The following is a 25,231-nucleotide window of genomic DNA, read 5'->3' as shown; positions in this document are numbered from 1 at the left end:
TCATCTCCACTGTCACCACTATCGTCTAAGACATCCTTGACTACTGCAAAGCCTCCTAACTTGTTTCCCCTGAGTGCACTTTTGACCCCTATAATTTATTTTCCACACAAGGGCAGTGACTGTCCCAAAATGTTCAATAGATCATGGCATGCTTCTCCTTCAAACTAATAAATAACTTACCACTGTACTCTGAAAACCATTTAAACTCTACTACCACGCTGGAGGCCCCACATGATCTGTCCTATGGTCCACCTCTCACCTCCATTCCTGCTCTCTCCACTTTCCCTCAGCTCATGTCTGCTCCCAAACTGCCAAGTATTCCCATCTCAAGGACCTTGCACTTGCTGGTCACTCACTCCTCTGCAGTTTTCCTCCAGCTTTTCACGTGGACAGCATCCTTCATCACTTGATTACACCTCAAACACCATCGCATCCTTTCCTGTGACCCATCCCGAAATGGCCCTCTCCCCCCTTCATTCCCTGAACCACCCCACCACCCTCATTGTTCCCTCTTACTGTCTTCACATTCTCACAAGAAACTGAAGTTATTTTGTTAACTTGTGTGATTATTGTTATCTCCCTGCCCTCCCAGTCTCTTAGAATATAAGTTCTTTGAAAGCAGGGACATTGTCAGCTTGTTCACCACTGTATTTTTAGCATTTGGAACAATTTCTGGTACAGAGCTGTCAATCAATAAATATTTATTGAAAAAATGGATGGATGTTCCATATTTAAAAATTTTTTTGGTGTTGTAATACTTTTTAAAAAAATCTTTTTATTTTGGAATAATTTTAGATTTATAGAAAAATTGCAAAGAATTCCCATATACTCTGTTTCCCGCTAAAACTAACACATTTGTTAAAACTAAGAAATTAACATTGGAGGCCCTGGCCAGGTAGTTCAGTTGGTTGGGGCATCGTTACGGGTTCAATCCCCTGTCAGAGCACATGCAAGAATCAACCAATGAATGCATAACTAAGTGTGACAAGTCGATGTTTCTCTCCCCCCACCTTCCTCTCTGTCTCTAAAAAATCAATTTAAAAAAAAGAAGTTAACATTGGAGTAATACTATTAACTAAACTACAGACTATTCAGATTTCACCAGTTTTTCAATTAATGTCTTTTCTGTTCCAGGATCCAATCTAAGGTAACACCTTGCATTTAGTCTTCATGTCTCCTTAGTCTCCTCCAATCTGTGAATATTTCTCACTTTCCTTGTTTTCCATCACTTTGAAAATTTGAATAGTACTGTTCACACAGACTGTAGAATGTCTAGAATGTCCCTCAATTTGGGTTTGCCTGACATGTTCTCACAGTTAGAGCCCAGTAATGGATTTTTAGGAAGCGTACCACAAAGGTGACGTTTCTTCTTATCACAATGGGAGGCAGGGGTAAATGATATCCACACGACTTGTCACTAGTGATGCTGACCTTGATTGCTCGATTAAGGTGCTGTTTGCTAGGTTTCTCCACTATAAAGCTTCTGTTTTTCTCTTTCCATACTCTATTCTTTGGAAGGGAGTCACTAAATCTAGTCTGCTCTCAAGGAGAGGGAAATTAAGAAACTCTCCAGGAGTAGGGAGTATCCACATATATTATTCCTTCCAGGCATTTTTTTTTTTTTTAATATATCTTTATTGATTTCAGAGAGGAAAGGAGAGGGAGAAAGAGAGCTAGAAACATCAATGATGAGAGAGTCATTGATCAAGCCCGCAACTGGGCATGTGCCCTGACCGGGAATCGAACCCCGATCGCCTGGATCCTAGGTCAACGCTCAACCGCTGAGCCACGCCCAGCCGGGCCAGGCATTTTTTTAATCCTCTCCCAAGGACATGCTTATTGATTTTAGATAGAAGGGACGGGAGAGAGAGGGAGTAGAAGAGAGAGAGACAGAGAGAGGGAGAGACAGAGAGAGAAACACTGATGAGAGAGAGGACACTGACTGGATGCCTCCCATACATGCCCTGACCAGGAATCGAACCCACAACCTAATATGTGCCCTGACCAGGAACCAAACCAGCAACCTTTCAGTATATGGGACGGCGCTCCAACCAACTGAGCCACACTGGCCGGGACTCTTCCATGTATTTCTATTTTTTGAATTTTTTTATTGTTGACAGTATTACAAATGTCCCCCATTTCCCGCCTTCTGCCCTCCTCCACCCATCTCCCATGTATTTTTAATTACAGGAAAGACAAGGAGTGTCATTTACAGTAAGTCTCAAAAGACAGACATTATTTGAATACTTATTTACCTAAAGGGAAAATTGTATCTGTTAAATACTCTTACCTACCAGTATCAAGATACCAAAGATCCTTGCAGCAAACTTGACTATTCAGTGCTTTTTTGTAGCCATCTCTTCCACTCCAAAAATACAGTCGAGTGCCAATTGCAACAGCACAGTGCCCAGCTCTTGGTCTTGGTCTTGAATTTTTCTTATCTTCCTGAGAATCTGATACTAGGGTGGTCCACTCTACTGTATCTAAAATGATAGAAATACCCATGACTAATCTGTTATTCTTAAACAAAACAAAAATTCTTTTGCTAACACATTTTATTTCAATAAGTAACTCTTAAAAGACTCACCTAGATTTAGGTAAGAAAATGAACTGGTACATTTCCATTCACAATCATGAGGTGAAGTCTCAGTATTTTCCCCCTTATGTGGAACCCATCCTCCAAAAATGTACATCCTAAAAAAACAAACCAAAAAAGGGGACATAAAGTACCTGATTTTTTCCCTAGAGCTTTAATTTTATGTTTTAGATTTAAAATGCTAATAGTAGACTAAATGTCTTGTTTGTTGATGCCAAGCTACAGGACTATTCCCTCACTTGTCAATCTCAAGGTAATTGAAATAAGATAATGAATAAAGTGGTCTTCTTTCAAGAGTTTGCAATTTTATGAAGTAATAAAGAACCAAAATTGTTTCTCTCTGGCAAATTATTTGAAGTGGGGTATATGTCGATTATTATACATTTGAAAATCAATATTGCATGTAATATACTAAGGGTATCTCGGTCAGAAAGATACTCAAATGATCCATGACATTCAAAGTCAAATTCAGAATTGTATGCATACAGTAACCAAAGAGGATTAAGTTTCATATAACTGGTCACTGAGATCAAATAAAAAAATTTATGTGCCTCAGGGCCCCAGTGGTTCCTGAGTCATACCTAATGGCGACTAAAGGAGAAAGGCTCATCTGGTAGAGCTTAGGGTCCACGTGACCTCAAGATAACCAGAGCAGCTCTATATAAGAGTTCCAATTAAAAGCTGCATTTTAGCTCAGCCTTTGTGGCTCAGTTGGTTGAGCTTTGTTGCCATGAACCAGGTGGTCACAATTCGATTCCCGATCAGGGGCACATGGCCAGGTTTCAGCTCCATCCCCAGTAGGGCGAGCAGGAGGCAGCCTATCAATGACTCTCTCATCATTGATGTTTCTATCTCTCTCTCTCCTTCTCCCTTCTTCTCTCTGAAATCAATAAAGATATATTTAAAATATATTATTTTTAAAAGCTGCAGTTTATAAAAGGGTTCTGCTGTTTTAAAAAATGTTTGTTTATGTCTATTTTTTGAAAAGAACTAATGAGCCCTGGCCAGGTAGCTCAGATGGTTAGAGCATCATCCCGTTGCACCAGGGTTTCTGGTTCGATCCCTGGTCAGGGCACATACAAGCATCAACCAATGAATGCATAAATGGGTGGAACAGCAAACAGATGTTTCTCTTTCTCTCTCTCTCTCAAATCAATACATAAAAATTAAAAAATAAAAAGAACTAATCAGGTTCTAAATTACAACTATTGCCTGGCCAGGCGTGGCTCAGCGGCTGAGCATCGACCTAGGATCCAGGCGATCAGGGTTCGATTCCTGGTCAGCGGGCTCGATCCCCAGCAGGGGGCATGCAGGAGGCAGCCGATCAATGACTCTCATCATTGGTGTTTCTATCTCTCTCTCCCCCCCTCTCCCTTCCTCTCTCTGAAATCAATAAAGATATATATATTTTTTAAAAATTTATAAATTACAACTAGTTTTTTCCTAAAACATTATATTGTGTTTTTCTATTTTTAAAAAAAGAACTAATAAATATGGTGACAGGAGAGTTGACTTTGGGTGGTGAACACACAATGCAATAATATACAGATGATGTATTACAGAATTATATACTTGAAATCTATACAATTTTACTAACCAATGTCACTCCAATAAATTTAATAAATTTTTTTAAAAAAAGAACTCATGAAGTTCTAAATTATAACTAGTTGTTTCCTAAAACATTACTTTTACAGTAAAGTAAATAATTAATTAAATTATATTTTAAAAAATACTCCTAATTCTGGCCCTGCGTTACATAAATAAGGGAACTTGATAGAAATAGCTAACCATTAAGGAGTGCTCTCTATGTTTCAGGCACTGTTTGAAGCATTTTATATGTATTAGCCCATTTAACCCTCCTGACAACTTTGTGAAGTAGACTTTATTATTATTGGCATTTTATATTTCAGGAAACTAGAGGTACAGACAGGTTAAGTCTCCTTGCCCCAAGGTCATAGAGGACAAACAGCAAAACAGGCAATCTGGTTACAGAGTCTGTAGTCTAACCATAACCCCATCAAAAGTATAGCCACTGAGCCCAACTGGCCTGGCTCAGTGGTAGAGCACTGATCTATAATCCAGGAGATATTGGTTTGATTCTGTCAGGGCACAAGCCCTGGTTGCAGACCCAGTCCCCAGTAGGGGACGTGCAGGAGGGAGCCCATCAATGACTCTCTCACCACTGATGTTTCTATCTCTCTCTCTCTCCCTTCCTCTCTGTGAAATCAATAAAGATATATATTTTTTAAAAAGTATAGCCACTGAGTGTACACGGAGTGTACATACTGAGTATATACCTGAGTACGAATCAAGCACTCCCAAAAATATGTAAAAAGAAACAGTGAGGTGCATCAGGTCTGTCGATGGAGACAGACCAGTCTGAATGCTGCATTGCACCCGTGCAGTACCTACTCTGTGCACGGCACTGTAGGGAACGCAAAGAAGTATACGAGGCGGCATGATAAGAAAATGGCACATCAGGCATTTTAACCTCTGTAGGCCTGTGTTTTCAGTTTCAGTAAGTATAAACTTATTAAATTCAGTAATACATCTCCAAGAAACTGGTAGCATCACTCCTCTTTGTGTGTATCTTTCTTAAGTTAGTTTTTAAAAAGTAAAAACAAAAAACCACCATACTTGTTTCCTATAACACTGGCCGTGTGAAGGCTCCGTGGAAGTGGCACTGTCCCTTTAGTTTCTGGTTTTGACCATGACATAGTTTCTAAAAGTAAAAATAAGTTATATTAGTAACTTGATCTAATAACAGCAAATTACCTCAACTTGCAGAATTTTAAAAATTAAAACCACAAAGAACTTACTAAAATAAAGCAAAAATGTTTCAAAACTGTTACTTGAATTTCATCTTAAAATAAACATTTCCAACTAACATAAATTGCCAGTCACAGAAATTTATTTACACTAGAATGTCAGTACTTGTAATAATAGAGAGGTGAATTTAGAGTGCCATCAATTTTGAATTGAGACCAGATTAGGGATTTTAACATTTTAAGTAAGAGTTCACTGTGCAGAAGATAGTCAAAAGTGACAGGCACACCTACTTTCCAATTATTCATTCCTAGGTCTCTTTTAAAAAGAGCTACCCAAACCCTGGCTGGTGTGGCTCGGTTGGAGGATCTGTCGCCCTGCGCACAGAAAGGTCTCAGGTTGATTCCTGGTTGGGGTGAGTGTGAAAAGGCAACCGATTAATGTTTCTCTCACATCAATGTTTCTCTCTCTCTCCCCCCCTCTGTCTCTCCTTCCCTCCCTCCCTCCCTAAACTCAGTAAAGAGCATATCCTCGGGTGATGATTTAAAAAAAAAAGAGCTACCCAAGGGTTTTTCACTGACCAGCAATAACATTACTAATGCTATATTTCCTGTAGATAGAGTAACCATATAAATTTGTTCATCCTCAACTGGGACACTTTATAGAGTGAAAGTGGATACTATTGATAACTATGTGGGACGACAAGCATGAACCAGGACACATGTTGATCCCACTTACAGGAAGTACAGGAGAGTTACTGTCATAAAGCAAACATTCATTTGTTCAACCTGAATGATCAACAACCATTCACATCACACTCCGCTGCCCCTGTGATGGCCATAGTGCTAATTATAAATCTAAGTGCAACTCAATAAATACTGTAATCAAAAATATTTTTCAAAGCAATTTTTATATTTGCCTTTATCAATCATAACCAATTTCTGAACCTGAATCAAGTTAAGCTTACCTATGTCAAGTTGCCATAGGTCATCCAGGCGAGCACCACACATTCCACCAAAAACATACATTTTAGGACTCCCAGAATCTTTTTTGCAATATATAACAGCTGTGTGGGATTCTCTTGGAGAAGGCACAATCCCTTTAGTCACTGGAATGCTCCAACCCACAACGCCTGAACCATGCTGTAGCTCCAACTCATAGAAATCATTTAAATATCTAGGATATCATGAAACAAATGAAAAAAACAGCATAATATATACCTTTTATTTTTTTGTTTCTGTCTATAAAGATAATAGATGCTTACTATGAAAAATTCATATAGTACAGAAAGGCATTATGAGAGCAGAGACCCCATACCTAATTCATTCAACACATATTTACCAAACACTACTGTGTACCAGGGTACCCTTCTGGGGACAAGTAGAACAGAAGAGATCTAAAAAATTTCTGCCATCATTTAGCCAACACTCTCATCCACGACAACCACCATGATGGTTTCAAAACACAGTCATAAATTCTGTGACACTCTTTCCACCAGGAGGCAGGGTCTATGTCCTCTCTCTTGATTCTGGTCAGGCATGTGACTACTTTGGCCAATAGTGTATGATGAAATGACACTGTGACTTCTGAGGCTGTCACAGAAGGCCAATGCAGCTTCATTATGGAATCCTGAACCACAGTGTAAGTCTGGCTATCACAAAACCACCACAGAGAAGCCATATGCAGGTACATAGGATGACAGTCCCAGCTGAGTCCATCCTTCAGCCATCTCATCTGAGGCATCATACATGCAAGTGACCATTCACAGGTTCCCATCTGAGGGCCTAGTCATTATTGCTATATTCTGTCTGAATTCCTAATGCACAGAATCCATGAGCATAATTAAATGGTTGTTATTCTGCATCACTAACTTTTGGGGCAGTTTATAACACAGTACAAGATTACCAGAAAAATCACTATTGACCATAATTGGTAAGACCTCACTCTCTCTCTGAATATCCACATATGTATAAATGAGGAATACTAAAAATGTTGCTTTGCAAGTTCTCTTTCTTTCTAAATGTTCACTCTATAATATCGTAACAATGTCCTTCCTATATAACTTTTTTACTCTAGAATCTGTCATAAACTTATCTGTCACATGGATGTTTTCAATGTTCTCGGCAAAATGACATTTACAGAAACCTATTTCCTATCAAATTACTACTCAAGTATAAGAGCTAAATGAAAACATTTGAGGGTATATAAAACTTCAAAGTTTAGCCATATAATTGTTTTGGGGAAAAGTGACTAGATGTCAATCAAGAAAAATAAAAAGAAATCCAAGAAAAAATACATTGAGTAAGAGAAATGGTACTGTAAATTAAATAGTAATTTATAATTACATTTAAATTGATGTTGAGCCCTGGCTGGTTTGGCTCAGTGGTCAGAGAATCAGCCCGAGAACTGAAGGGTCGCAGGTTCAATTCCTGGTCAAGGGCACGTACCTCGGTTGCAGGTAGCCCGTCCCTGGTCAGGGTGCATGCAGGAGGCAACCAATTGATGTGTCTCTCTCATGTCAATGTTTCTCTCTCTCTCCGCCCCCCATCCTCCCTCCCACTCTCTCTAGAAATCAATGGAAAATATCCTCAGGTGAGGATTTTAAAAAATGAATAAATAAAATAAAATGATGTTGGTAACTGTGGTTGTGAGGTGTAAATAATTACTAAGAAAGACTGACCAAAAGAATTTTCTTAACATTATTTTAATCTAAAATAAGATTCAAGAATATATGGAACATACAGAAAAAGGAGGTAAGAAAAAAAAAAAGCCTAAAGTTAAAGATAGTAATCTATTCCCCAATGATTTTTAAGAAAACTACCTTAATCTGATTAAAGACATATACAAGAAACCTCACAATTAATGATAAAAAGGTAAATATGTTATTAATAAAACAGAATAGAGTCTAGAACAAGAGTTGACAAACTTTTTCTGTAAAGGGTCAGATAATAAATATTTTAGGCTTTGTAGGTCATAAACTCTGTCACAACTATTCAACTCTGCTCTTTCAATAGAAAGCAGTCAGAGATAATATGTAAATGAATGGGCATGGCTATGTTCCAATAAAACTTTATTAACAAAAACAGGCAGCAGGCCAAATTTGTCTCACAGAGTAAGTATAGTTTTTAACTCCTGGTCTAAAGAGCCTAGAAAAAGACCCATTTATATGAGGATAAAGATATGACCAAGATGGGGCTTCAAATTAACAAGAAAAAATGGCTTATTTAATAAATGGTGGTGAGAGAATTGTAAATCCATTAGGAAGAAAAGTAAAAAGCCTCACAGTAGTCACAAAAATACATTCTAAATGTATTAATGTTTTAAACAAATAACAAAGCTGTGAATGTACTAGAAGAAAATACCTAAAAAATTATTTTTATAGTTTTGGGGTAGAAGAGTCTTCAGAAGTACCTAACAAACTTAACTTAAATGTAAATACTCCTGCCCGGCTGGGCGTGGCTCAGCGGTTGAGCGTCGACCTTGGATCCTGGCGATCAGGGTTCGATTCCCAGCCAGGGCACATGCCCGGGTTTTGGGCTGCAGCCGATCAATGACTCATCATTGATGTTTCTATCTCTCTCTCTCTCCCTCTCCTTCCCTCTCTCTGAAATCAATAAAGATACATTTAAAAAAAAAAAAATGTAAATACTCCTTGGCATCACTCCAAATTACACTTGTAAGTATCAATCTTACAAAAATATTTATACATGTGCAAAGACTAAGTGCAAAAAAAAAAAAAAAAAGAAGAAAAGAAAAAAGGAAATATTTAAATGTCCATCTGCGCCCGGCTGGGTGTGGCTCAGCGGTTGAGCATCGACCTAGGATCCAGGCGATCAGGGTTCGATTCCCAGTCAGGGCACATGCCCGGTTGTGGGCTTGATCAATGACTCTCTCATCATTGATGTTTCTATCTCTCTCTCTCCCTCTCCGTTCCTCTCTCTGAAATCAATAAAGATATATTAAAAAAATAAATAAATAAAAAAAATAAATGTCCATCAGTAGGGGAATGGTTATCTGAATAATTCAGACTACTTTTCAGCCTTTAAAAAAATAAGGTCAATATATACCTACTGCCAGGAAAAGAACTCCAAGATACACCCTTAAAGGGATAAAACAACAAAAACAAACAAGTAAACACCCAAAGTTGCAAAGCAAAAAGAAAGATTCCACTTCTGTAAAAGAAAACATGTCTGTGTTGGATCAGATTAATGTTCCCAACTCTCCTCTCCCAGTAAGCAGAACTTTTATCCTTGGATCATTACTGAGGGCTTGGCCCATGGCTTGCTTAGACCAACGGAATGTGAACAGAAATGAATGTACTAGCTTTAATCAGAGGCTTTGAAAAGCACTGAATGTATCTATTTGCACCCTCCAGTAGCATAAACTTGAGAAGCTTGCCCATTATATACAATAACCTAAGAAAAGCTGACTAATACAATACGTTACATGAAAAAGGTCCAAAAGATACATATCAAATTGAATTATGCGTTTGCCTATGTCGGGGACAGTGATGCCATGAGAAAGAACTTTATATACTCTCTAATTTTTATTAGTCTCTAAAAAAATCTGTTTAATAGAAAAATGAAAAAAGACATGCTAAAAGTAAAAATATCTGCATTAGTGTGGTAGGATAAGTTATTTTTCCTCTTCTCCGGTTTCCAAAATTTCCATGTTTTAGTAAATGTTAGTTTTAAAATTTTGAAAAAAATTAAGACTCTATCGTTAATTTAATGTAGTAAAAAGATACATTATCATGGTTATAATAACTACTGTACTATATACTTGGTGGCAACCTTAAAGTGCTTTGAAAGTTATGTCAATGACCTTATTTAGCCATCACAATGACACTGAAAGGTAGGCATTTAATCACTCTGATTTCAGTGAAGGAAAACGGGCTTAGATTACTTCTACTAAAGGGCACACATAGTAAGCAGTGAGTCAGAAAACAGCCTTTTGGATTCTAAATCTCCAAATCCTGAGAACTATAATGACAATGTGATCAAAACACTATGTGGAAAGAAAAGAAGTAGTGATTCATTCTGTTTGGAAAAAGAAAGGGTTGATTCAAAAAGTATTTGCTTGTGTGAACCACTCTAATAGCTTCCTGTATGAAAAATGGAAACGATGGCCTTCGTTTTATAGTCAGATTTTTGTCACCAAATTCCCAGAGAAACCGAATGTGAAAATAACCATTTGTTACTTTTCATGATCACTTATGACAACTAAAATACATTAGCAGGCTCAAAGGATACAAACATATTGTTACAAGCAGTTATATTAGTAACAGTTTCATAAGGGTTTCTGATTAGAAAAGGCATAGTTTCGAAAACATATACTTCAGGCACTAAGGAAACCACAAATGCACACAAAATTTCTTCTCTGTTAAGTTTAAGTGCAAAAAAGGCTAAGATTCATCTATTTTAATAATTAAAGATGGAAGAAATTAAATGTCAATCTAAATCATAAAATAAGCATTTGGTCTGAAAAAGGGTAGGCATACCTGGGAACATTATTGTTTGAATCTTCACTTTCATTTGCCAGGCCACCAAACAAATAGCATTTATTCCCATACAAAGAAAAGCTATGTCCAAGCCGAGGGCAAGGAGGTAAACCAGAAGAAGGGGCATGGGGCTTCACTTTTTTCCATAACCAACGACTTGCCTAAAAAATAGCATAAATACACTCAGACAAAATCAGGAAAGAATTCCTATATTGCTAATAGTGTAACATCATACTAATATAATGCATTTAAATCTATATCCAATCAGAAGGCTCCAAAAAGGTACTTTGGGGACAAATGACAATTAAGCAGATAACTTCTGGAATGAAAATAAATGATTCAATAGAAATTCAGTCTAGTCTTCCATATTCGCAACTTTCCACTACAGCAAACTAAGCTTATAATAATACACACTAACAGTCCTAAAATATTTTCCAAATGAAAAATTAAATATTATATATAGCTTTAAGATTAAATGTAACTTGTGTAGTTTTACTTTCTGAAATTAGGTAATGGTACATATTTTAACCTTTAAATAAGCACAAAGGTCATTTAACAAACCAAACTCCAAAACCTAGTCTCTGGCTATAGATGCTTTCTTTACCTAAAACTATTTTTTAAATGAGTTGTTTGTAAATAGGTATAATCCACCTACACCTGACAATTACCAGATGCTCTTGTGTTATATGTTTAGGCTTTTGTATTTTAGAGCAGTTTTTCAACTTCAGCCCCCAAAAGAAGCAACAGGAGGGCTGTTAAAACATAGGTCAACAGCCCTGAGAACATTGGCACAGTTCAGGAAAAAAAGTCAATTAAGGCTGTCACAGAGGGCTCTGCGCCTGGTTTGGTTGAGAGTCAAATTTAGAAAGGATATATAAAACTGCTATTCCTCTTTTGTATGTCTCGCTGGGGGGAAAAAAAAGATTATTAGTGTGAGGGTAACAATTTCTATAACTAAAGGCAAAGGTTTTCAAAGTATTGTCTGAGGACCAGCAGCAGTAGGTGGGAACTTTGTAGGAATGCAAATAGGGAGGGCCCACTACAGACAATATAGATCAGAAATTCTGGAGGCAGGGCCCAGCAATGTTTTCACAAGCTCTCCAGGTGCTTCTGTTGGGGGCTGAAGTTGAAGAACTGAACTAAAATAGAAAAGTCTAAACATATAACATGTACAATGATGGTAAGTAACAGATATCTTAATGTTACAAATGTTCCATTGCATTGGGAAAAAACTTACATTAGTTTTTTAGTGAAGTGGAAACAATTTCTTCTAAACTATTAAAGGTGACACTCACACTATTTTAAGTATGTTAATGAAATATTTTGCAATCTTTTGAAGAATTATGAGCGATACCATTATTACAGCTTCAGACTGAAATAGTAAATCTGAAATACACTTACTTGTAACTCATATAACTCATTGCTGTATCTTCCATATTCAACCATTCCCCCAAATACTAATATTCTGGTACCATCACAGACAAATCCATGGGCAGCGCAGCCTGGAGGGATGTCTCCTCTAACAGCTGGTAGAAACCACTGATTTGTAACTAGTTGCCAAAATAAAATTAAAAGTCATTATTTTTTTATTCATTGATTTTTTTTGGGGGGGGGGAGGAAGGAGGTTTGTTGTTCCACTTATTCAGGCATTCATTGGTTGCTTCTTGTATATGCCCTGACCAGGTATCAAACCTGCAACTTTGATCTGCAGGGACCATGCTCTAACCAACTGAGCTACCTGGACAGGGCCTAAAAACAATGATGATAAACAGTTATCACAAACTATGAATATGTACTTTACATGTATCATCTGTTATCAGTGGTTCTTAACCGGGGATGATTTTCCCCCGCGGGGCAAACTAAACTTTTCTAGTTGTCATAACGGAAGGGCGGGGGATGGCTACTGCCTACCAGTGGGTAGAGGCTGTGGGTCCTGCCAAACCTACAGCGGAGTGCAGCGCAGCCCCTCCACCAACGTCAACAGCGCCGCTGTTGAAAAACCCTGATCTGTATCATTTGGTTGTTACAAAAACCCCGCTGGATACCATCATCTCCATTTTACAAGTGAAAAGTCTGACACACAGCACTGGCCGATCCCGGGAAACCGGCAGGAGAAAACTCGAACCAGGTCTAACTTATTCCAAAGCTAGGACTTTCTACGACACCAAATTACCAAATAGCTTTTTAACTTTATAGGGCAGGGTGCCCAGGAGGAGGAGAGAGGGTGAAAAGATAAAAACTTCCCCTACTCCCCTCTTTTATTAACCTCTAAACGACCACCACGATCCAGTTGTTGGGTCAAAGAAGAGTTGTGGCGGTGCAGACCCAACCTTCAGTCATTAGCCTGACGCCGAGGAAACGAGGCTGCGCGCGACGCTGGCGCGTTCACAGGTGGAAACGTGAAGTCCCAGCGTCGTCCCCAGCGCACGCAGGTGCTCGGGGGCAGGGCCTCGGGCCGGGGGCGCTGGCGCCTCAGCCGGGCCGCGGCCGCCGGGCCGGCCTCGGGGACGAGCCGCGCGCACCCAGCGGCGCCGAGGCGGGCGCCGGTCTCACCCACCAACCACTTCCCCGACGGTTAACAGGGTTACCAACGGGGACAACGCTAAACGGCCACCTGCCGGAGGCGCGGCTGTCCTGGGGTGGAAGCCCCGGCCCCTAGATTCTCTCCGTCCTGAGGAGGGAAAGGAGGCGCGTTGGTTTGGAGCAGGGTGGGGGTTTGACAGGAGAGGGATCTCGGAGCCCCGGGCCGGGCCGTTAGAAACAGTCTCGCTCGCGCGCCCACGTCCGCCGGGGATGCGGCCGGAGGTTCGGGACCGCTTGCTGCGGGGCCGGCGCGTCCCGCTCGGGGCTGGTTCCGCCCCGCGGGCACCGGGCACACGAAGCTGCTCCCGGGACACTGTGGGACCCGGGCCGCCCGGCCGAGCCGCGCCCCTCGCCGCCCGCGGGAGGAGGCGCTGACCCGGCGGTGACAGCTGTCAGGGCCCCGGCCGCCGCCTCGCCTCCCCTCCCCCTCCGCAGCTCCCACAGGCGGGGCCGGGGCGCCGCCGCCGCCGCCTCCGCCGCCGCGCCTACCGGTGTTGTAGACGTGCAGCTCGTCCGCGATGCCCTCGTTGCCCCCACCGAAGATGATCATCAGCTCCCGGATGGCCACGGCCCGGTGTCCGTGCCGGGCGCGGGGGACCGGCCCCGTGAAGGAAGATACCCGCCTCCAGTTGAGGAGGCTGGGAGCCGCCATCTTCCCAACCCCCGCCCCTCTGCCCACAATGCAGCGCGCCCGCTCGGGCGCCCGGCTCCCGGGGGAGGGCGGGGACCCGCCTCCAGCTGTGCGCGGGGGGGCCCGGAGGGGGTAGAGGGAGGGTTGTCACGTGACCGCGGTCGCCTCGGGCGCGGCCGGAGGCCGGCGGGGAGCGCGGGGCCCGGCTGGGAGTCCCGCCCCACCCCCGGGCCCTGTGGCCCGCCCCCCGCGCCTGAGGCGACGGGTTTGTGTTTTGTTTTTTTTGCGGGGGGGGGGAACATTTCCTTCCGACCAGGTCTCCCCTCCCCACCCAGAGCCCTGGGTTTTGAGTTTGCGAGAGAAGGTACAGCGTTTCCCCTCCGGCCACTTAGAGCGTCTACGGTGTGCGGGGGAGGCGGGCCCTTCAGCAATGACAACACTGGGAGGAAAGCTCGCGTGGAGGGCTTGGCGGTGCGGGACGCGGGAGGGGGGACCTGCGCGGGCGCGGGGCGGGCTGCGGCGGGGACGCCCGGGAGCCTCGGCGCCGAGCCCGACGGCAGAGCGGGCCCGGGGCCGTGCGGCGGCTGAGGAGCGGTGCGCCGCGGCGGGGCTTCCGTTCCGTCCCGAGTAAGCAGATGAGGGCTTCCCAGGTGTCTGCTCGCGACCTAGCGCCGGGCGTCCTCCCGCTGCCCCGCGGGGCCCTGGCTCCCTCGGGCCGAGCGAGCCGGCGGCCTGGGAGCTGGTACCTGCTTTCCGTGGACGGGGAGGCGAGGCCAGAGAAGTGAGGTGCTGGTCCCGGGGGCCCCCCTCCGCGCGGAGCCGCCTCCGCCGGGCCCCGCGCAGCCCGCCAGCCTCAGCTGCCCGCCGGCTCCCCGAGACACAGCCAAGCCCGGAGAACAACAGTTGAAAGCAGTTTAAGTCCCTGCCGCACACTCTCAAGGAGGGGTACACACAACATGCATCCAGTTTCCTCAAGTCCCCTTTTCCTCACCTTTTACCATTTTCAGTGCCTCCCGGCCTGGCTCAGTCCGCGCCCCAGCGCCCAGAGCCGAGCCCGCCGCCTCCGCCTTCTCACGGGTGACCCTCTGCCTTCCTAAAAGGGGTTTTCTCTATTTTTTTTTTTTTTCCAACTCGTGTTTCTCAAGTTCTCGCTCTATTACCCCAGTTTCAAAACATGGTCAAAGAACATTCGGGAACTGAACGGGAAGGCTAGAAACAGGAGGGCAGGAATACTTGCGTAGTAATTTGCCTTGTCACATGCACAGGTTTCTGTTACAAAGTTTTTATGGAGACGTCGGGCTGCAGCAGTGAGTTTTTCATAAAACTTAAAAGTATTTAAAGACCTGTACTGTATTCTGAGAGTATTTAGTGTTAGAACCTCCTAACTTCTATGAAAGATGCTGTAAATAGATGGCAGGGGTTTTAATACTTGTTTTGGTTTTGTTTGTTTACAGAAGAAGATGAAGGGCAGAATTATAAAGTTGCACACCCAGTGTTGATATTTAAGTTAAGCAAACAAAACCGGCCTATGATACTTGAAAGTCCGAAAATGCCTGGACTAGGAGGAACATGAAGGCAAAGTGTAGCCTTAAGACAAGAGCGATTGCAGGTGATAAGTGGCTGGTTAAATAGGCGCCGCAGGACGGCGGGGAAAGTATGTATCGGTTTCCTCGGGCGTCCGGGTGGCTTGAAACGACAGGCTCTGGCTGTCTCTCAGCTCTGGGGAGACTAGAAACCCAGAACCAGGGTGCCAGCAGGGCCGTCCCTCTGAAACCCGTCGGGGAGAGTGCGTCCGTGACCAGCTGCTGGTGGTGCCCGTCAGTCCTGGGCATCCTTTGGCTCGTGGCTGCCGCACCCCGGTCTCTGCCTCCACCATCGCAGGGCATTGTCGGCGCGCGTCTGCGTCTCTTGCCTTCTTAGAAGTCCACCAGTCGTACTGGATTAAGGCCCATGCTAATGACCTCATCTTAGCTTGATTACCTCTAACAAACCCTACGTCCAAGTAAGGCCCCGTCCACAGGGGCTGGGTGTTAGGACTTTAACACCTTCCGGGGGTACACAGCTCAACCCTGACTCTGCTGACTCCAGCGGGGAGGCTATTCTACCAGAGCAGCTTTGACTCAACTCTGCTTACGTGAGACGCCCAGACTAGGTCCCCAGTTCTCAAAAAGCTGCCTTGGGCCTTGGAAACTACGGGAACAGAAGTTACCCCCTAGGAGGAGAGCGCAGGAAGGGAAGGGGGAGGGAGGAGAGCACGCTGAGGAAGCCGGCCGTGAGAGGCGCAGACAGGAGGCGGCACCCGAGGAGGAACCAGCAGGAGGACCAGAGAGGTCACAGGGGAACCGGGGAGGTGATGTCAGGGAAGCCGCGGCGAAGGGGACTTCACAGAGGCGGAAGTGGTTGTCAAAGCCAGAAGGCACAGAGAGGTCAGAGAGGAAGGCGACAAAGAAGTACCTATTTGATTTGAAAATCAGGAGGTTATTAGTGGCCTAGGTTAAAATTCTCAGGGGAGGGGGCGGGAGGGAGGCAGAGGAGATCGAAGAATGAATAACAAGTGCGGAGGTGCAAACAACAGGTATAGTCCGCTTTTTACAGAGATTTTCCCATGGGAGGGGAGAAATGGGTACAGGGCAGGCTGTTCGTATTATTTTGCATAAATAAGACTTGATTGTCGCCCCAGAGAAGGATCCAGTTGAAAAAAGACTGAAGGAGCAACCAAGATACCCTATTCTGTTTGAGCGGCTATTACAAAATACTGCAGACTCGGTGGCTTATAAACAACAGATGTTCATTTCTCACAGTTACGGAGGCTGGCAGTCCAAGGGGAGGGTGCCAGCATGGGCAGGGTCTGCAGCCGGCACACTGCTGACTTCTCCCTGTATTTTTACACGGCGGCAGGGGCCAGGGAGGTCTCTTGGGTCTCTTTGATAAGGGCACTAATCTCATCCGTGAGGACACCATCCTCATCACCTAGGCCCCAAAATACCAAAGGCCCCGCCTACTGATAACATGACCTTAGGGGTAATGTTAGAGGCTTTCAACATACGACTTTGTAGAGGGACCCAAACATTTCAGAACATAGCAAGAGAAATGTCATCTGGAAATGCTTTCTGCCACAAATAGAATATCCAACACATAGCCGCTGAATGATAAGGCTCGTGATGATCTTGCAGAAGAAATCTGGGGCAGGTGGGCCCAGGGTTAGTTCGGCCGTTCGGTGGTGTCATGGTTGTGGGTAACTGCTTTGACTTCTCCTTTGTGGTCATCAGAGGGCTGCTGCAGCTCTGGGCATTGTGTCCTCACAGCCATGGCCAAAGGCATGAAGCAAGAGGACAGCCAGGATGGGGAAACAACCCTCCTGTTACAGGGAGGAAAAGCATCTTGCCCAGAAGCCACCCAGAGCCCCTCGTTTCAGAACTGGTACATTAAGATTACGTTAGCTGAGGCGACAGAACTACCAAAATAATAATGGCTTTAAAAGTTGATGTTTCGCCCGGCCAGCGTGGCTCAGTGCTTGAGCATTGACCTGGGATCCAGGAGATGGCTGTTCGATTCCCCGTCAGGGCACATGCCTGGGTTGCAGGCCCAGTTCCCCAGCTGGGGGCGTGCAGGAGGCAGCCGATCAATGACTCTCTCAACATTGATGTTTCTCTCTCTCTCCCTCTCCCTTCTTCTCTCTGAAATCAATAAAGATATATATATATATATATATATATATATATGTATATTTTTTAAAGTTGTTTCGCCCATGTAAAGAAATTTTGGAGGTGGCAGTCCGAAGACGGCATTGCCGCTCTGCTTCACCAAGTCCTCAGGAACTTGTGGATTTTATGGCTTGGAGTGCCTCCTCCTAACTCATGGCCCCAGGTGGCTGCTCCAGCTCAAGCCATTGCACCCACAGTCCAGCCGGCAGGAAGCAGTGAGGGAAAGGAGCATCCCCCTCTCCGGGGCACATCCTGGAATTATACATGTTTTTTCTGTTTATATCCCATAAGCCAATATTTAGTCAAAAGGCTAGTAGAAGAAGTTGGGAAACGTAGTTTGCTTGTTTTTTAAGTCCTCACCTGAGGATATGCTTTTATTAGTTTAATTTTTTTTTTTTTTTTTTAGAGGGAGAAGAAGGGAGAGGGAGAGAGAGAAACATCGATTGGTTGTCTCCTGTATACATCCCGACCGGGGATTGAACCCACAACCTGGGTATAGCAGGACTTGAACCTGCGACCTTCTGGTGTACGGGGACTGCGTTCCAGCCAACGGAGCCACACCAGCCAGGGCCAGGAAATGTAGTTTTTATTTAGATTGGTCATTTGCCCAGGTAATATTCAAGGTTCTCTTACAGAGAAAGAAGAAGAGAGCAGACTCTAGGGGTCATCTTACGAAAGGTGGACGGAAGGAAGGAAGGAAGGAAGTTGGTTTGGTTTTTTGTTTGTTTTCAGCCTCAGTCATGAGAAGCAGGCAAGGAAGAAGGTTGGAAATGAGAGCAGACTGAGCTAACCAACTGGGCCAGCCTCAGGAAGAGCTGAAACTTAATGGAGCAAGATCCTGGAAGACCAAGAAAAGATAAAGTACATGTAGGTTTACATGCATACTAAGGCTGCATATATTATATTTCTGCATAATCATTATAAATTAAGTATTTCTATCCTATAAATATATCATAGAGAACAGAAAGCTCTTTTGGAAAATGCTGTTCTAGCCTTTTTGGTTACATTAGCGAAGGTGCCTTCACCTCTCACCACTTTCTCTCCTCCACGCCTCTCCCGCGTCTCCAGTATCCATCACGCGCCCGGGCTCACAGTACAGCACAGGGGTTACGATCATGGGGCTTAGAATCCAGCAGGTGCAGCCTTGTACTAGCTGTGTGGCCTGGGTCAAATTATTTGTCGTCTTTGAGCCTCAGATTCTTTATAAAGTGGGGAAGAGAATAGCATCTATTGCTGAGGGTTATTTTAAAGATCAAATGAGAGAATATATGTAAAACACAGGCAGTCCTTGCTTTGCATGGCAGTGCAGTTCTGTAACAACGACCACGCAGACCCTGGCCGGTGCGGCTCGGAGGTTAGACCGCTGGCCTGCGCAGTGCGCAGGTTCGCTTCCTAGTCAAGGGCACGTACTTGGGCTGCCCCGGTTGGGCCGAGCATGGGAGGCAACCAGTTGATGTGTCTTCTCACAGTGATGTTTCTCTCTCCCCCCCCTTCCCTTTCGCTCTCTCTGAAAAACAATGGAAAAAATATCCTTTGGTGAAGATTAACAACAAAAAAATGACCATGCAAACTGAAACACTGGAAAGTGGTCATTGTTTTTCAGAGAGAAGGTGGAGGGGGGGAGAGAGAGAGAGACATCAATGTGAGAGAGACACCGGTTGGTTGCCTCCCACACGCGCCCCACTGGGGCTGGGGATCGAGCCTGCAACTGAGGCCTGTGCCCTTGGCTGGAATTGAACCCGGGACCCTTCAGCCAACGCTCTCGCCACAGAGCCAAACCGGCTAAGGCTGCAAAGTGGCCTTAATTCTCAGGGGAAAAATCACAATAGTTCTGTGACCTTTAAAATCTTTGTCAAAATATTTAAAACTCTCTTAACAGGTTTTAAATGTCTAGGGAAATGAAAAATTAGTAGACCTAATATCTATTTCTCATACTGTAATTTAAAACACTAGAAACATCGAGAATGAAGTGTTTTTTCATTTTCGTGTAAAACTTACCAAGAGTACCTTCTTTATAACTCACGGCTCAGAGCAAGCGTCTTCCCTGCGCCTTGGCGAACGGCCGCGCTCCTGTCGGTTTGGGGCACCTGCCCGTTGTTCATGCTTCGTACTTTCAGTGTCACACAACACCTCCGAGACTCCCTCTAGGGTGAATGTTTGCTCACTCGGAACATCTGCGTCTCTTTCATCGCCACCACTTTCCTTATTTATGTTCATAAATTCACTTTTACTAACTTCCTCTGGCTGCCCGTCTAGAGTAGAATCGTTGCCCCCACGCCAGCCGCTTCTCTACCTCCGCTTACCTTTGCTTTGAACTTCACTCCCTCTGGGATCCCGTTCTGTCTGTTTACTGTCATCTTCGTCGGTCAGTTCTGTTACCTATTTTTGTAAATAGCGCATGGGTTGATCACTGGGTGGTAAGGGAGCAGTGCAACCACATGCTTTGCTCTCTGTGCCTAAAGGGAACAACAGATCCCAGTGACCAGTCGCCAACAGACGCCGGGTCCAAGAAGTGACACAAGTGGTCACTGGTCTTGACGTAGGTCTGCGATTTGCATGGATATTCTGTGGACTGGAAAAAGCTAGCTGCGAAGTTTGTATTATGAAATTACAGGCCGGCTGGCGTGGCTCGGCTATTGAACGTCAACCCAGGATCCAGGAGATCGCGGGTCGATTCCTGGTCAGGGCACATGCCTGGTTTGTGGGCTCGACCCCCAGTGGGGGGCGTGCAGGAGGCAGCCGATCCATGACTCTCATCACTGATGTTTCCATCTCCCTCTCCCTCTCCCTTCCTCTCTCTGAAATCAATGAAGATATATTTTTTAAAAAGAAAGAAAAAGGGGGAGAGGGAGGGAGGGAGGGAGGGAGGGAGGGAGGGAGGGAGGGAGGGAGGGAGGGAGGGAATTACAGTTATCCTGTGGTAACACGTTTCACGTGTGTTGTTGAGAGGCTGACGCTATTAAACAACACGGTGGTAACTGAAACCTGCTGCTGTGCAAAGCAAGCACAGTGCTGCGCTTAAGCAGTGTCTGGCAGGTCGTTAGCGTTTAGTAAGCAGTCAGTTGTTCTACTTCTGTGATCATCATTTTCAGTATATTACTATTGTTCTCACTCCTCCTCCTGAGCTACAAGCCTCCGCGGTGTCAGCCTCAGAGGGAGGGGCTGGTGCTGGGAGGTGGCAGACAGAGCTGTACTTTCAGCCAAGAGCGTAAATTGCCTGTCGGAGGGATGCCTTAATCTCAGTTGAGGACTCAGGCCAAGCAAGGGTTGACTGGTGGAGTTCTGAGGAGGGGTTTTGGGCAGTGCCAGCAGGTAGACTGGACGCACCAGCAGAGAGCATGGGAAGGCACTGCCCCCGAGATGAAGGAAGCAGATGGTGTCTGAGAGATCCGTTCACAGATTGCAGGGCTCTGGCCATGGGTCTTGGCGAAAGCTGTAGCCAAGGCATGGACGGGGCAGCTGGCAAGGGCAAGGCAGAATTGTAGGCCAGGGAGAGCCTACACCAGTTACCAGAACAGGAAATTGGCGCCAGAGCCGAGGAAGAAAGACAGTCATCGCCTGTGGGCGAGAAGGAACCCAGGTGCAAAGAGTAGGGTGTAGGAGCAATTGCTGCAGCTCAGAGGGCAGCAGGGAAGAGCCCAGGGCACCTAAGCTCCAGACAAGGAGATGACCCATCGTTGAGCTCCACCGGGCAAAAGAGGGAATCGGGGCTCCTATAGTTGTACCTCCTGCCCCACGTGGGTGATCTTGGAGCCCAGGCCTGGGAGACAGACAGTAAGTAGAGGCTTGTCAGCCCTACCCAGTCAGTGAGTCACGGCTTCTACAGAAAGCCTTCCTTCCCTTCCAGTCACCTTTATCAGCCTTGGTAGATTTTTATCTAAGGCTTTATCTACACTCTGCAAGGCAAGCCCATTGGGTAAGAAGAAATGAATATTTGACTTTCCACTAATAAGAAACAAACGGAATAATAATGACTCAGCTATATACATTGTATTGACGACTGACACCACAAGTTTAAAATGCATGCGAAATGCATATAGGTCCCACAGGACTGAACTGAAACCTGACCAAAGTGACTTAAGCACATGACGGTTTCTTTTCCTCAAGTAGCAAGATGTGTCACGAGCAGTTCGTTCAGAGCTGCCGTGGTGACGAGGTGTCGTCAGGGACTCAGGCTCCTCCTGTTTCCTTGCCCTGCCCTCTCAGCGTGTGCAGGGCTGCTGAACCACTCAACACCAGGGCGCCTAGCCACCCTGTGCAAGGGTATTTTCTGTTTGCTCATACAGATCAACCGCTCTTCAACCTGTGCAGTGCCCTGAGAGGCCGACCTGAGTGGATTACATCACGTGGGCTCCCTTGCCCTCTGACTTCCATTTGGGTTTGGCCGATGGGAGGTGCCACCAAGAGGAGATTGTAAGGTTGGGGGAATGAGCCCCCTGGTCCCTTTTCTGTGGGTCAGCGCAGGCTGCCACTGTTGGGCTTGGCCTGTTGGGGCAGCTACTTTCTCCCAGTCCTGCCAACTACTACCCCCTTCCCTTCCCTTCCCTTCAGGGCTAGAGGCGGTAATGGCTCCCTGCAATTTCTAACCCCAGGCTATTGAACCATCTCTTACCCATGTTTACCTAACACTGACTACATCTTTTCAAATAACTTTTTTTTCTTCAGAATCCCCACCATTAGCCTATTGGACTGAGCCATCTGTGTCCTGCCAGGACCCTGACTGATTCAGCTCTGCAGTCTCCGTGCACAGCCACTGTGACCACATGCAGCAGCCCAGCGTGGCCCTTGCTCGTCAGAGCTGCGAGATGCTACTCCACCTCCAGGCATCGAAGTTGGATTTCAGACGGGAAGAAAGGGCAAAAGGTACCAGACAGCTCTTTGCCAGGAAAATGTAGCTTTCTAGGAAGTCACAGACAGCCGGCTCTGGTCACATGACGCTCTAGCTCAGGATGTCTGAGGAGACGAGTATTTTTAACCCGGCACCTTGCTGCCCCCAAAGATAGTGTTTGTATTTGAAGGGAGGAAGCAGAGACGGCCATTAAGTAGGCTACCAGGGGTGTTTGCAACATAGTATAACTCCCTTGGACTTTCATGTTGTTGTTACAAATATCTTATTGTTACACTTCCTTTCCCTGCTTCATACCTTGGATTTCTCCAGGCAACAGTAATAATAACCTCCATGTATTGAGCCCTTACTGAGTATTTTACATGCATGATATTTTTTTAACCCTGGCAAGGGTCCTCCTATGAGGCTTCCCCATTTTATAGATGAGGCAACTGAAGTGAGATTTTTTTCGTAATGTGTAAGTATAAGGCTTGAGCAAATACCTAGGTCTGTCTGTCTCCAGAGCCCCTGCTGGTAGCCACTGCACTCATATCCTGTGTCCCTTTCTGCTCTCCTCATTTCTTCCCCAGGAAAGAATATGTATGTACCTTCAGTGTAGAAATCTAGGTCATGGGTAATAAGCCTCTTGCATCCTCAGGACATGGCCCAGCAGAAATAAAGGAGAAAGAATCTGGAGTTGGAGACAGCAGGGGGTCAGGGAGAAAATGTACAAAGATCAATGACCAGAGAGATTTGGATCCATATAGAAGTTAATATGAATAGCAAGCAAGGTCTATGAAAATGACTTAATTATTATTTCAATTTTGAGTCCCCCTCTTGGGTGCTTTGGTTGTCCTACCCTCTGAACCTATTCACCAGCTCTGCCACTGGGCCAGGCGTTCTGGTAGGTGGCCGAGAGATACACAGGAGGAGAAAACACGATCTTTGGAGGAAACTGGAATGGGCAGGAGTTCGTTTCTGCGTTTTCCATCATGATGGCTTGGGACGTGTTTGAGGGACTGGCCTGCTGCTCCCGATAGCACATAATTCTGGAAGAGCAGTGGCAAGCCCTGGACTATGAGCTGTTGGTGCTCTTCTTGCTCATGTGGTGCAATGAGCACTGGAACAAGAGAACTTAGAGCACAGTAATAAATATACAACCGTGTCTGTTAGCTAAACACTGACTGGAGCTGTGGTTAAAACAGAGTACACCTTACTGGCAGTTAAGAAAGAAGAGTAACATAATGTCAAACCAGCTCCAAAGAAAAATGACATGCTTGCTGGATTGTGGGAGGGCTTTGGGATGGGAATATAAGGGAGCACCACCAGGGCCGCCAGTCATTCTATACGAACAGTGAGCTGATGCTGAAGAAAGACCAAGTGAAGATTGCAGTAGCTGTGGATGCAATTTAACTCTAGAGTTGCTGCGAGAAACCTTAGTATCTGAAACATGCCTCAAGTAAGGAACAGTCGAGAAATGCTGAACAGGAATTCCAGGCCTGGCTTCGTCAGTAATTTGCTTTGGGAACTTCAACTTTAACTTGCTCAAAGCCTCGGTTTACTCATCTGCAAATTGGGGCAAATCACATCTGTTCATATTATGTGACAGGAATGTTGTGAGAATAAAATAAAGTAGAAGATATGAAAGCACTGTCCATGTTCAAAGTTCTGTACAAATGGAAGCTATTCGGGATATTCCCACTCTTCAAGATCAAGTCCGGACAAAAACCCCCCACTAAATCCTTTCTCTTACAATTACTGTTCATGCAGCACAGTAGCCACTAGCCACATTGGCTATTGAGTACTTAAAATGTGGCTAGTGCAGCTGAGGAACTGAATTTAAATTTCACTTAGTTTTAATTAACTTAAATTGAAAAACTGGTATTCAATTCAGTTACTAGAAAAAAAATTTTTTTTAAAGATATCTTTATTGATTTCAGAGAGAGGAAAGGAGAGGGAAAGGGAGAGATAGAAATGTCAATGATAAGAGAGTCATTGATCGGCTGCCTCCTGCACGCCCCGACTGGGGATGGAGCCCGCAACCCGGGCATGTGCCCTGACCAGGAATCGAACCCTAATCACCTGGACACTCAACCGCTGAGCCACACCCGGCCGGGCTGGAAAATTTTTAAGTATGATTGGAATGGCCTGGGTATGTGAATTTACTTTTGAACTGTGCATTTTATGAAATCTAAATACATATCAATTGTTTCTGATGAAATTAGTTTTTAAATTGAGATTTGCTGCAAGTGTAAAATACATACCAGATTTCAAAGACTTAGTTACCCCCAAAGATATAAAATGTGTGGTTTATAATGTTTCATATTGACTACCTGTTGAAATGATAATATTTTGTGTATATTGGGTTAAATAAAGTATATCATTAAAATTAATTTTCCCTCTTTGTAAATTTCCTAAAGTGATTCCTAGAAAATTTTAAATTACCGCGTGGCTCGCATCATATTTCTTGTTTTTTTATGGCAACGCCACTTCAGAAGGAGGCAGTGAGCAGGGGGTGTCCTCATTTCCTTATAGGAACCCGGGAGAGGGGCCACTGCAGAAATTAGTTCCACGATCCCTGGCAAACTGCTGGCACCACTTCCTGGGTTTTTGAGAATCAGAGACA

General features: G+C 44.7%; 1 protein-coding gene and 1 long non-coding RNA gene across 3 annotated transcripts in view; one reads left to right on the top strand and one right to left on the bottom strand.

The window, feature by feature from the left end:
• Positions 1-15,131, bottom strand: part of HCFC2 (host cell factor C2) — a 40,838-nt gene extending 25,707 nt beyond the window's left edge. The window contains exons 1-7 of one of the 2 annotated variants that reach the window (XM_081129103.1): positions 15,068-15,131; positions 12,264-12,412; positions 10,863-11,023; positions 6,330-6,538; positions 5,234-5,318; positions 2,588-2,694; positions 2,295-2,483 (exon numbers count right to left, since the gene is read on the bottom strand). In XM_081129103.1, coding sequence (XP_080985229.1) covers positions 2,295-2,483; positions 2,588-2,694; positions 5,234-5,318; positions 6,330-6,538; positions 10,863-11,023; positions 12,264-12,412; positions 15,068-15,077 — 910 coding nt within the window. In that variant the 5' untranslated portion in view covers positions 15,078-15,131. Of the gene's footprint in view, positions 1-2,294; positions 2,484-2,587; positions 2,695-5,233; positions 5,319-6,329; positions 6,539-10,862; positions 11,024-12,263; positions 12,413-13,934; positions 14,137-15,067 lie in introns of those variants that run through there. The other variant, XM_081129102.1, reaches the window with a different exon arrangement.
• A 3,388-nt stretch (positions 15,132-18,519) lies between these two features.
• Positions 18,520-24,333, top strand: LOC308553278. The gene is made up of 2 exons (XR_013998223.1): positions 18,520-18,647; positions 22,461-24,333. It is a non-coding gene; the product is annotated as an uncharacterized lncRNA (long non-coding RNA).
• Positions 24,334-25,231: the final 898 nt, after the last annotated feature.

Source organism: Miniopterus schreibersii (genome assembly GCF_964146895.1).
Source record: "Miniopterus schreibersii genome assembly, chromosome: 2".
NCBI lineage: Eukaryota > Metazoa > Chordata > Mammalia > Chiroptera > Miniopteridae > Miniopterus > Miniopterus schreibersii.
The sequence above is the reverse complement of the archived record's forward strand: the minus strand, read 5'-3'. Positions and strand labels throughout refer to the sequence as shown.